We start from the raw sequence: 13,989 nt of genomic DNA, 5'->3' as shown, positions 1-13,989 counted from the left end.
AAACCGTAGGACAGTAAGAGCTGTATTATAATTTGTATTATTATAAGCCATATCTTAATAACAAGTGCATGCCTTTATATAAATAGCATAAGTGTTTCAAACGACCATCTTTGTAAAATCTCACTGATATAATGATTTGCCATAAAGAAAGTATGAAAGAAGACTGTCAAAAACAATTCATATATTCAAAGCATTTTTTCTTAGAGGATTCGTGGACATTCTACAAATCATAAACTGATATTTAAACTCTTTTATTTAAAACAGAAACGTCTGACAGTTTTAACAAGTACACACATAACAAATTTACATTATCTAAAATGAACCTTTTATAAGAGACTAATAAAGTAAGTAGAATCCTGAGGATGTTACAGCAAAACAGATTGAGTAATGCTATGATCCTAAAACATAAAATAACAAAGACAAATCTCACGTGTAATTTTATTCCGAAAACCAAAAGCTGGTCTCATCAATTAGTAATTAAATATTTGTGCAATCAAGAACTTTAGATAATCTTCACATCATACATGGGAGGGAAATGTGATGTCAGTGACTTAACATGACATGGCTGTTGGTGCTAGACAGGTTAGTATGATTATTTCAGAACCTGCTGATCTCCTGAGATTTTCACACACAACAGAGAGAGCTCAAAGCAGAATCACCAGACAGGTTCGACCTGACAGGACGGCTATAGAAACTCAAATAATTACTCTTTACAACCATGGTGAGCAGTTCAGAATGCAAAGCATGCTGAAGATAATACTGGGTTCCTCTCCTGTTAGCCAAGAACAGGAATTTGAGGCTAAAGTTAAAAAGATTGGAAAAAGACCAGGCAATGTTTTTTCCCCCAATAATCACATTTGTTCCCCATTCTGATGTTTAATGTGAACATTAACTGAAGCATGATTTTATGCATGGTTCTACTGCTACATGATTGGATGATTAGTATATATGTTGATATAAGTGTGATCTCAAGCAGCTTTTTATGTAGAAGTAGCAGCAGCCAATAAATTAATACCTCATGACTTCATTAAGAAACCAAGCCTTCATCAGAGCTTTGTGTAAATATATAAGTAAAAATTCAGATGTATTGTACATGTGTATGTGAATTAAAATGTAACACTGATATTGATCAGCTTAAAATGCATGTAAATCATATTCCATTTAATGAAACGGTATGAACCCTATGGATAGGCTCCAGGTTCCCCGTGACCCGGTAGGATAAGCGGTATAGAAAATGGATGGATGGAAACGGTATGATTTCCTTTGCCTCTTCTTGAAAAATAATATTAATAATAACGGCTCACAGCTCCAGTTGATTGCCTGTGTGAAAGATCACATGTTCTCACATGTTCCTTCAAATGGCTTTCCTCTGGGGTCTCTGGTTTCCTCCCTCCGAAAAAACAGGTTGGAAGGTGGACTGGTTACTCTAAATGCCTCATAATCTGCTTTGTTCCCAGTGTTCCTGTGATAGTCTACTGAAGGGGAATGAAATAGTAATAATGATAAAACAATCAGAACAAACAAAGTCGTCATAAAGACTTTAAATACACATTCAAATGAAACATATTAAATAAAAATCTTTGGTCTTGTACAGTAAAATCACCATGATCGAACCAGCACCTACAGTTTCCTTTTGAGTCAAAATCTCAGGTGAGCACAGAGTCACTTCAACACAGGATATGCTTATGGATTGTACAACTTAAAACATTACATTATGAAAATTACATTACATTATGACAAGAGCCATTCAAGAGCTTGAAATGATAAGGGTCTATGTAACATTTCTATCATTTTAAAATGTTGAGCCATAAAGTTTTGACTACCAATAAGGTCAAACATTAATTAGTTGATATTTTTGCATGAAACCTTCTCACATACTTATATTAATTTGCATGTAATTAACATTTATAAATTATATATATTTATAACTGATTTATGCATTCAAAATAAGACACCTAGAATTCCATGGTCTCATATGATATAGTTTGATTTTACAAAACCAAAGGTCCCACATGGCATAGAAACTACAGTGGTTACCACAAGAAGCGGAAAAGTCTCACAACTCATATAGGGACCACATGAAGAAAGTGTGTACAAACCACCTAAACCTTCAACATTTACTAGAAAAAAGCTGAAAACTGCTCATAAAAAAAAATAAAAAAAAATAAATAAATAATCTCATTCTTATTTACTTGTGAAACTTGGTTTATACAACCAGGCATTAATTGTCATGTTAAAAGCCAATAAATAGATGTGTGTGTCTGTTTGAGTGCTGAATTAGATCTTTCTGGATGATCATGCATTTCAGTTCAGGTCTCGGTTAAAATTACAACACTAAAACTAAACAGCAGTGTTTCAGTGGTTGGGTTAAACAGAAAATGGTCTGTCCATACAAGCAGGGTGCAGTGTCAGTGCATCTTAAAGTATTTCAGAATTGGCAGAGTTTTGGCGATCTGGGAAGATGTGGAGCTGAGGATGCTCAATGCCGTCATTGTGGAGGTCTTCCTGTTTCTGAAGCCCATGAAGCTTCAGGACCAGCTCCTTAATAAATACCTGAGATGAAAAAAAAATACCTGAGATGAAAAAAAAAAAGAGCGAAACACAATGTAATGCTAGGAAACAGTTTAAGGACATGGCACGTTTTCTTACTCAGTCGGCAATAATCATGTAGGCACTATTTTTGTTTTACCTATCAGCATAAAGTATTAATTACACTCTTTTAAGTGACCAATGATTTTTTTTTAGGTTGCTATTTTACAGATACAAGCCAATGTTACACTGCTTTACTAGCATTTGTAGCAGTGTGTTCACTGCCCCATTTAGTTCCATCATGGTAAAAAATGGGAACTGCCACAGGTGCTAATAGAGGCCCATTGGGGCACAAATCACGCTTCCCACATGCTCAATCTATGAACATCAGTTAAAATCTAGTAGCATTTTTTACGCCAAATTAGGGTAGTTTAAAAATACTCTGTGGCCACCAAAATTGTTTTTTTTTTTTATATAGCAAATAATAATAATTAAATTGAATACATTTCCAAAGCCAAACAAAAGCTAAATGTAAGGGCATACAGTGTGTCTATGATGTACAGAACCATTTCTATTGTAAGTTATGTTGGAATGATTGGGAAAGGGGAGCTTTGTGGATAATACATTAGAAGAAATGTTTGTGCAGCATGGTGACCCTCTTTTCTCATACAAAGACTAAGGGGAAAATAAAGAACAAAATGTTGTGTCCCTTTTCCAATATCTGAATTTTCAGTGTGGTTTTTGAGATAGTTGGGCTGAAATGCTGGTAAAACCTGGCAACCCTGGTTCAGGATATTACGTCTTCTGTGTGCACCTCATACACTGTGATGGGAAACAAACCTGCTGTATCAAGCCCAGTTGAAAAAGGGTACATCTAAAAGCACTCGAAATGAACTGCTAGACTGTAATCTTGATTACTGTATGCTGTCGATTCTCAACTGCCTATTACAGGGTTACTCTAAAAATGCAATAGTCAGTAGCCTAAAGCATAAATCAAGTGTGATAACCTCTCTCCTTAATGTAGTTTAAGGCTATGTAATTATTAATGTCTTGCCCCACCAAAATCTATGGTCATGAGCTAATGCTGCAAAAACACCCCTATTCCAGCTGAATAAACTTCAACTTTAAGTTCAACATAAGTTTATCCATAAACTGCAGGATATGATTATGGTAATTATTTCATGACTTCCTTCTGCACTCAATGAAGCAGTGACAGGACCACAGTCTGAACCAGAAATGGAACTCGTCTAAGAAAATATATTATATGATCTGGGAAACCACCATTGGATATTGCTGTGGCTGAATTCTGCCAAACATCCAAAAATGTCAGCAAAAAGAAATTGGGGTTTGACTAAAATTGGGATTCTAGAATGTCAAATGATCAATTATACACAGACAAAATTATAATTTTTGAATGCAAAAAAAAAATTATACGGAAATACATGCAACAGAACATACTACAGTATATAAACATACGAATAGTTTATGCTTTCTGAATAATCTTGTGGGAAAATTTGATATATAAAAGTCATCAACGTTTTAGATCAACGTTTAGTGCTGGACTTTGTATCTTTGTTTGTGTGTATGTGTGTGTGTGTAGTGGATTACAGTAGGACATATTGTGTACTGGTGGCGCTGTACAGAAAAACACTGGCCAGTTTTGTTATCTACAACATACTGTCGTAACAGGACGTGTCTGTTACTGCCAGACTGATAGAATGAGAAAATGTATCACACAGAAAACAGTTACTTACTTCTGTGTTAGTATTACAGGAATGGAGAATATCCTGTAAAAAAAAAAAAAAAAGAAAGAAAAGAAAAGAATTAAACTGACAGATTAGGTGATTTTTTCAATTAGGTTTTTCAATCAGTACTGTCAGTTGAACAAAGTTGTACCTGGAGCCTTTTGGTCCTCTCCTCATCACTCTGCAGGTCCAAAAGCTCATCAATATTCACCTCCTCTGGCATGTGCTCTTCCTGCAGTGAGAGACAAAGATTCACAGTGACACTCCAACATCATGCAGTAGTTTCCTGTTGCCACAGGGTCAGTGTGAGTGGCATTTTTCTTTATCATCACTCTGTCTCATCCACTGAAACAAGAAACTGTTTACTGTTTTAATGTTTTCTGTTTTAAAACCTCAACTAAACACAATTTTAGTTATATTCAATTCATATTCTCATGTAGAGGTACGGTCAATGTAAAGTGTACATGGGCAGGGAAATTAATTTAAATACTTAAATATTTAACTGGATTAAATAATTAATATTAGGAATTGCTAGTAGATTATTTCTAATAATTGGATTAGATTTGATGCAAGAACGAACGTGGAGTAGCATGTTTGGAAAGACTATCTTTATATTGCCTTTATATTGTCTTTGTAAATAGTGCATACGGTATGTTCGAGATAACATAGGTCTCAGAATAAATAAATAAAACAGAATAAATGTTTATATCCTAAATGTATACTATAAATTAAACTAAATGGCCTCATTACTGTGCCTTCGTGAATAGTGTATTCACTAATTTGTAAGTCACTCTCAATGACGTGTATTAAAAAAGTAATGTCCTTTTACTGCCCATCACATCAGAGCCATGCATGCCTTCTAAAGCTGTCAAGGAAGGTTAGCCTTATGAGGACAGTTACGTAAGCAGTGCACAAGTCTCAAAATACAGTGACTGAGCCTGCAGAACACCATTATCCTACTGCTCAATCCCACAGCTGCACCACATTACCACAGCTTTATAAAATCTCCGTAAGGCAAATAGAGATATGCATACTCCACCCTTCTTGAAGGCACACATGGAGCAGTTTTCTAAGCTGTAAATATTGCATGATTTGCTGAAAGGTCAACAGAGATACTGACCGATTTCAAGGTTGGTTAGTTTATACACGATAATAACAGATTAGATTGTTTGTCCTGCATTTCAGTTGAATGCATGTGTTCTTGTGACTGTGCACACCTTTGTTTGGTTTTAAAGCTCACTTCTATAGTGACTGCTCCAGTATTGCTCAACTCTGAAGTAGGCTAAGTATGATTTCCATTTCGGCAAATCATTCATGCATGTCAAACCTGCATCTCGTTTCCCTTGCTCCCAGGAATATAGCAAGAACAAACCAGCCAAGTATCACCCGGTGGGTAGGACTATTTACATCACACGAGTGAGCACTTTTCCAACCAAAACTCTTGGTACTGAGGAGAAAAATAGCACCCTATGCACTGCTTGATGCCAAAAGAAAATTTTGTGAAACTGGTAATTTAAAGAATAATGAGTCACACCTGGGGTGGGCAATATAACAAAAATATCATATCATGATATGTGAAGACATTTCTAAAATACACAATATGTATCACTATATATAAATGTGTGTTTGTGTGTGTGTGTATATATATATATATATATATATATATATATATATATATATATATATATATATATATAGGCTTGCTAACAAACTAAACTTTTACGTTTACAATGTCTACAAATATAATTGACTTTAAACTGAAAAGGATCAAATCAATACATCCATCCATCCATCCATCTTATAGCACTATACCACTTATCCTTCCTTCAGAGTCAAGGGGGAACCTGGAGCCTATCCCAGGGAACATCGGGCACAAGGCGGGGTACACCCTGGACAGGGTGCCAATCCATCGCAGGGCCAAATTAATACAGTCGAATAATTAAAATAAATTTTTAATAATAATTAAAAAATACATGTAACAATTTTAAAGGTTTAGTACCAAATTATAATATGAAATCAGCTGCTTCCCATCAGAGCTGACAACTGATATTTTCAAAAAAGTTAGAAGAGCTTACGATACCTGCGGTATCTCAGAGCTAGAGGTCGCCTGATAGTGGATTTTACCGTTAACTAAGTTGGGCAGTACCTGCCAATAACAGATTAATCAACTAATAGGCCTAGTTTTTAAAACCGATAATGAATGAAAAATAAAACTTTATTGCAAAAATCAACAGTAGTGACTATACCATGAAAATGTACTGTACTTAAATATATATATATATATATACACACACACACACAAATATTGATATATATTAAATAATAATAAATATTAAAGTAAATAAAATATATGCATCCAAACTGGACCAAAAAGTAACACTCCAGACAACAATTAAAAAATAACACAACAAAATTGAGTTTTAAAAGTTTTTATTTCTAGAGGCTGCTCTCGTACTGTATAATGACAGCAGACACTTCTCAGCCGCTAACGCAAAGGACACAACCAGGAAAAACTATCAGCTTGGATTTTTGCAGATAACGATAGTTCTAGCAATCTGTTAACAGTGACTATTAATCAACAAAACCGATCAATCGGTCAACCTCTACTCAGAACAGCGTGTTGTGACATAATTTTTCATGAGCTCAATATTATGTATAGCTATATTGCCCAGCCCTAAGTGACACTTTCCATGAAGTCACTACCTGAAATTATGTTAACTTTATTTTACGCTACTGAAACTGTAGGAATGTACAATTATCAATTAATCACTAAAATGAGGAGTCATTAGGATACTTGTGCATACACACAAGTATATGATTGTGTGATTATATGATTATATGATTAATCTCATGACTTATATGATTAATCTCCTGATAACTATGATTCAGTCTGATCATTGTTTGAAATCATCATGCTATTACTCTAATACACTAAGCATTTTAGATCTGTTATAGCTAGCAAATCAATGATTTGCTCTTTGGATGCTAGTATATACAGGTTTTAGAGCAACATATGCTTCCATCCAGATTCCATCCCATGTTCACTTCTGAGAGACTCTGCCTCTCTAAGATACTCTTTTTATACTCAATCATGTTAAAGACCGGTTGCCAATTAACCTAATTGATTGCAAAATGTTCCTCCAGCTGTTTATTTTTAGCAACACTTACTTTTCCAGCCTTTTGTTGCCTCGTCCCAACTTTTTTGAGACGTGTTGTGGCCATCAAATTCAAAATGACCTCATTTTTTTCTTAAAATGGTACATTTACTCAGTTTAAACATTTGATATGTTTTCTATGTTGTATTGTGAATGGGTTTATGAGATTTGCAAATCACTGCATTCTGTTTTTATTTACATTTTACACAGCGTCCCAACTTTTTTGGAATTGGGGTTGTGTATACTAATGTTTTTGTTTGGTAGTTTCTTGATTTGTTATCAAGCAAAGGTTATCTAAGTAAGTTCTCATGCATTATGGGCCACCTCTCAGGTTTATAATAAGGTTACTGAGAGCCACAGGATGCTGAGAGACTACTTAAACTATTTTGAAACTAATGTCACCACTGAAAGGTCAGTCAGAGAAAGATCCAAGCAGAATCCCCTACTGGGGCGTCGGTGACCTTTCTTTTAACTCTAAATGCTACTGAAAATGCTCTGTAAAGAATTTATGGCCACGTCTACACAAATTTTATCATGCTTCCAAAGGGTCAAACTTTTTCTCACAGCATTACATATTGTGTACAGTGTATGTCATCTAAGTCACATAAAAGTGACCTAGAGAAAGAGAACTAAGCTTTGGGCATTAGTATATTTCCGTATCAAGAAAGGATATTACAGTTGAAATATAAACAAACAAACTGAAATATAATAATACTCTAAACATATATAACTAAAACTAAGAACTAGAAATCTAAACAAAAAGTTTGAAAATCATAAATGAATTAAGTGAATTTGTATTTTCTAGCTCTAGTTCTGTGTGAAAAATGACAGCTGGAGGGAAGACACTGAATGCTCTGTGGGAATATTTTGAATGTAAAGCTTTTGCAGAAAAATGTGTTGTTTTCTAATAACATCACACACTTCTTCTCAGAAATCAAAGGGCAAAACCCAGCAACTGAAAAAGTGCACCTGGACTGGGTCTGTCAAGGGAAAGGAAATGACTAAAACTACAACCAAAACTAAAACTAAAAATAAAAGATATACTCATATGAAAAAGACTCAAATTAAATAAAATACGTACACTGTATATATAAAAACTAGCAGAATCCACTATACTAATAATGAGCTAAAACTACGTTGAATTTCAAATGTAACCTGAAAAACAGAGCTAAAATAAAATGATCTTGAAATTGAAATCCTATTATGTGACTTCAAAATATTAGTCTTAATTTGTGTAAATGACCATATATACCAGTCCAGGCCAGTGTGGCTTACTGCACATCAAGTGAAGGGAATAAGCAGTGGCACTTTCTGTAAGCATTAGTACTGCGTCTATAACAGACCCTCCAGGGCATCATTTAGTCATTAATTCCAGGCCAGTGACATGTTTTACTGGGTTAAATTTTTTCCTTTCTTCTCCAAATTTGAGAGCTCCAGCTTTTTTCTAGTTTCTAGTATCATTTGAAAATAGCTGTGCACCTGTAAAAAATATTCTGCTTATGAAACTAGTTGTGCTTTTCCTGTACAAATTCATGCATTTGCATAGGACTTAAGCAAATTTAGTAGCGTAATATTACTCATATACAATATGTTACACTAGGACTAACTGGTGATACAGAGTCAAGAAATATCATCAGAGAGATAGTCCTTTAAACATCATCAGCTGTCATCATCTCATCATCTGTCTTATAACTGTGACTCAAATCCCAAGCATTTTTAGTAATACATCATGCCTTTGAAAAGACATCATATACATGTGATAAATCACTATATTCATATTCATACTATATACTATATGTGCTTTGACCTACTCTGTGGTCATCACACTATAGTCTCCCCCCATGCCAGATTTTGTAGCCAGTGTGGAGCCAGTGTTTGAATATTTTAACAGTGAGCTGAATGAGATATTTCCTCTCTCTCACTGTCTATATCCTACATTTAATGTCTGTATTCACTTGCTTGTATTTGATGTCTCGCCCTCACCATGAGCACAGAGCACTTTATTACTGTTGCTCAGCACAAAGGGCAACATGCTTTAAAAAAGCCATTTTCACTTCATATACCCATGGGACTGGCTGAACCATTTGGTTCAACCAGTCAGACATCTGGCCAGACAGAGGTCATTATTTATCAAAAACAACAGCTAGGGCACATGCTTTACTCCAATACAGTACATAAAAACTCAATAAAAGGTCAGTATTCAATAGTTCAGTATTTAGGTGGCTAGTTGGCACCATGTCTGCTGCATTTCTCAGTTATTACTGTGTAAAAATATATTTTCACTGACTAGTCAGATTTTACCAGTCAATAAAATCTATATTTCCAGTTGATCAAAGCCAATTCAAACCTATTTGAATCAAAATTCATTGCTTTCAAAAAAACAATAAAGGAAAATTCTTAATCTCCAATCAAGATGCTTGTTTGGCTCGGTGTTAAATCCTCACATCTTTTAAAACTTTTATTAACATGTACGACAGCTTTAGCTCTCATCATTGTTCTCAGTATATCTTGTATATTGTGGGATTAAGCCTAACATAACAATCTGTCTTGTTAATCTGGACTATCAATGAGTCTCTCAATGGAGCAGCATAAGTCTAATGGCTCTAATTAATGGAGCAAGTGATGCTCAGTATTTAAGCTTAGGGGTAGTGGTGTAGCGGGACAGAGGGGGGATGCTGATTCACCAAGGCTTTCTTTGTGTGCTACACTGACATATGGGACACTTTACATCCCCAGCCCCCAACACTTTACTCACGAGGAACACCCCAGGAGATAGCGATCAATCAATCCCAGAATCCCAGAATCATTAGCATTGAGACCAGGCTATCCAGCTCCAGTAGTGTTGAGGTTATGGTCTTTTCCGGAAATGAAGGGGGTTGCAAACGGGAGTCTGATTACAGCCTCTGTTTGTTCTTTAGCATTGCAGACCAACAGCTATGGTCATTTAGGCATGATTGTGTTGTGGTAAGTTTTTTCACCTGGGTTCTATGACATCAGTTTTTGCAACTAACTGTACAGTGCATAGCAACTATCAGATTACCTTCATGCTGTTATGTCAAAGGCATCTGTTTAGTGAACATGAATCTGTATTAAGGTCGCTACAGAGCAGGTGTGGCTCCAAGGCCATTATTGTTTTGTTCCAGCAATTTGATTGAAATTGCCAGGATAAATACCGTGCTTGTAGGGGGTACACGTGCTCATTTGTGTTTTTATTCGATCCTTAATAAACTGAGGGGGGTTAATTACAAATGATACTTCAAGAATGGGAATCTTATACAAATAATTACCCACAATTACCCTTTCCATACAAAACACCACTTGAGTTTGCACTGATTGTTTTTGTAAATGTTCTTTGAGCTCACATTAAACCCAGTAACTCACATCCTACACACTGAATGTAAACACCTGCACTTTTGGTACACTTTGTCTTTCTTGGGCACTGAGCTCTTTACACTATGTGTACCTATGAACATGTGTAACTATCTGCATTTTAATGTCCTGTGTTCTTCAGCTACTATATTGCCTTCATTTCCCTTTGGTAATGTAAACTCAACTAAAACTTAGAGCTGAATCTACACACTGTACTTCAATAGCGAGAAATAAGGTCAATGACTGTATCATATCAGGAACATCCATTTACACGAAATCCACTTTAGCAGGTGATAAAGTACTGCTAGTAGACAGATTTACAGTACTGAGAGTATTGCAAATGTGAGCAGACATTTTATATTCTGCGATGCCAAAACATTCATAGCATTACTATGCAGTCAGTCCACATTTCCAGTAGTAACTACTGTGCTCCACCTTTCTTATGTTCTACAGGTTTATGTCAGGCTCTCGATCTTTAGTTAAAACTACACTACACTTCATTGGTGACTGTAATGCATTTGCTGTTTATATGTAGTAAGTATTTATCGCTGGAGTAAGGATGGACACTTGGAAACTGTCCAGTGTTGTCCAATATTTTTTTTAAACATAACTAATTATATAAATATATAAGCATTCTAGAAATCAAGCCGCTATAAACAGCCTGCCCAACTGCATTATCAACTTTTATATTATCAGCTAAATCAAACCAACACCAAAGGTTCTTGTCACTGAGCTTACAAACTCAGGCTGAATGTGAAAGCTATTTTGTACACTTTGCATTACATAAACAATAAATTATAGGATTCAGGTCCTTCCTGTGTTTCAGAATTGACATATCCTAAAAGAGCTAATCATTTCGTACTTGATCAAACATGCCACAAGCCCTCAAGCGTAGCGGATGGATAAATAATCCACTTCATATTGTGCAACACACACCATTTTATTATAATATTATAGACGCCATTCATTTCCACGTGGATCATTATTATAGTGGGAGTTCTACGCCACACTCCCACACTCACTCACACACACACACACACACACAAACACACAATGTGGTTTGATAAGTTCTCATATGAGACATACACTGTAGATGTAGGGAGTAAAGCATATCTGTGAAATTACAGTTCAGAAATGATTCAAGTTCCTGAGAGGTCACCATTCTTCTTGGAACTTGCCCATGAGTTCAATCACAGGTTCAAATCCGCATTAGCTTAATATTAAATATTTTACAGAGACATAAAAAAAATGCAATTAAATGAAAATGGCTTGAGCTTAATTGTCCCCCACGCAGTACTCACCCTTCCCAAGTAGAGCTCGTCTAGCCCCGTGTCTATCCACTTCTCCACATCCAGACGCCTCTGCAGCTCCTTTCTGTTATATTTCACTGTAACTCGGGCTTGTCTCTTCTGCACACTCAGTCCTGATTCCCGACCCGAACCTCTGCTCGGTGAATGCACTTTGCTGTTATGCCGTCTTCCCACCCGATTCGCAGCCATGTCTCGGTTTGCACTCTGATGGTTAAGTATGACTGTAGCTGTGTGCCGGAAGCGCGTGCACTGGAGAAGCACACGGGTACAGTGCTGCCGGTTTACCGGTTCAGCTCGTTACCTCAAGTGTATCGTGAAAGTCCTGGCTGTAGCCGGCAGAACCGGGCGGGGCTGCACTTTTGGCGGGGCTACATGTGTCGCTCCGCCCACAATTTGTCTCATTGGTTAATGGAAATATAATGACGTCGACGCCTAACCCTTAACTCTTATGGGCAGAGCGACACATGTAGCCCCGCCCCGTTCTGCAGGCTACAGCCAGGACCTTCTCTATTTTTTATATTCCTATTCGCTGTTCCACCTTATTGCACATATCATATAGTGCCATGTGGAGTACTATAAAAAGTCATAAAAATTTAAATACACATTTATACTCTTTGCACAAAGCCAGGGTGAATTCAGGTATATTGGGACATCAGGTGAATTGGGACAGTTAAACTTGGCATTGTGAAAGTCAAAGCTTATATTAATCAAACCTCACAGTGGAACTTTTTTTGATAGAACATTAAATAACATTAATTCATGTAACCTCATATAAGTGGGTGTGGTCAGCATAAAACCGGAAGATTGTCCAAACATATGTAGATACCTGACCATTGCACCCATATGTGGTTCTTCCCCAAACTTTTGCCACAAAGATGGATGCACAATTGTATAGGATGTCTTTGCATACTGTTGCGTTACGATTTTCCTTCACTGGAACCAAATCTGTTCCAGCATGATAATGCCCCTGTGTACAAAGTGAGGTCCATGAAGACATGGTTTGACAAGGTTGGTGTGGAAGAACTTGAGTAGTCTGCACTTGCCTCAATCCCACTGAACACCTTTAGGATGAATTGGATTACAGACTGCACACCAGGCTTCCTCAGCAAACATCAGTACCTGACCTCATTAATGCTCGTGTGGCTGAATGGGTTTAAATCCTCACAGCCATGCTGCAATAACTAGTGGAAAGCCTTCGAGTGGAGGCTGTTGTAGCAGCAAATGGGTGACCAGATGCATATGCCCATGATTTTGGAATGGGATGTTCAACAGGCACATGTGGGTATGATGGTCAAGCCTACTATTTAGTAGTTGTAGTAAGCCTTCTTCTCAGTACTGCATAGATTTTTTATTTTGCATACTAAGTCCATATATTGTCAATGTTTTGTGTTTTGTGTTTTTTTTTCTCCAAATCTGGTGTTATGCTGCTACTGCAACAAATAAATGATAAAATGTTTCTTACCTTTTAGTGGTGGCTGCTACTGCGATTTTTACTTCTATCGGTTCATAATTAATTAGAGAAATTATTGGTTATGAATTTGGAAAATATTGACAAATTTCTAAGCTCTGCTATTGTTATTATTCCTATAATAAATTAATTATAGAATATTACTCAGGCCAGACTTCAGTTTCAGCCAGTTTTACTTTAATTTTAGTCAATTTAATTTAGAATATGTTGATGAGGGTTTTTTCCCCAAAATCTTATTATTGAATTCTTTACTGAAGCAGTAAATAAACATGCTACAAATAAATTATGTTTTAAATCTATCAAAGAGGATGAAATTGCTCTCAGTCAGTCTTGCTATGCTTATTTAGAATTAGTCAACCCTAGGAAATGTATCATGTGTTGGGCTATACAGTATGTTTTATTAACGGCAAGAA

At 36.1% G+C, this 13,989-nt stretch overlaps 1 protein-coding gene across 1 annotated transcript; it reads right to left on the bottom strand.

The window, feature by feature from the left end:
• Nucleotides 1-235: 235 nt before the first annotated feature.
• ppp1r14ab (protein phosphatase 1, regulatory (inhibitor) subunit 14Ab) lies at nt 236-12,460 on the bottom strand. Its single transcript, XM_017490322.3, has 4 exons — nt 12,100-12,460; nt 4,426-4,506; nt 4,284-4,316; nt 236-2,553 (listed from the first exon to the last, which is right to left on the bottom strand). Exons 1-4 carry the CDS (start codon nt 12,295-12,297, stop codon nt 2,419-2,421), a joined length of 447 nt encoding a protein of 148 aa, XP_017345811.1. The 5' UTR covers nt 12,298-12,460; the 3' UTR covers nt 236-2,418.
• Between the last annotated feature and the right edge of the window lie 1,529 nt (nt 12,461-13,989).

Source organism: Ictalurus punctatus, chromosome 17 (assembly GCF_001660625.3).
Source record: "Ictalurus punctatus breed USDA103 chromosome 17, Coco_2.0, whole genome shotgun sequence".
Lineage (NCBI taxonomy): Eukaryota > Metazoa > Chordata > Actinopteri > Siluriformes > Ictaluridae > Ictalurus > Ictalurus punctatus.
This window is presented reverse-complemented; position numbering and strand designations above follow the sequence as displayed.

Excerpts from the sequence above, each read along its gene's own strand:
- ppp1r14ab (XM_017490322.3), bottom strand. The coding sequence starts at position 12,297 with ATGGCTGCGAATCGGGTGGGAAGACGGCATAACAGCAAAGTGCATTCA. Across the intron at positions 4,317-4,425 it reads AGAGGACCAAAAGGCTCCAG|GATATTCTCCATTCCTGTAA; the intron begins GTACAACTTTGT and ends TTTTTTTTACAG. Across the intron at positions 2,554-4,283 it reads CCTGTAATACTAACACAGAA|GTATTTATTAAGGAGCTGGT; the intron begins GTAAGTAACTGT and ends TTTTCATCTCAG.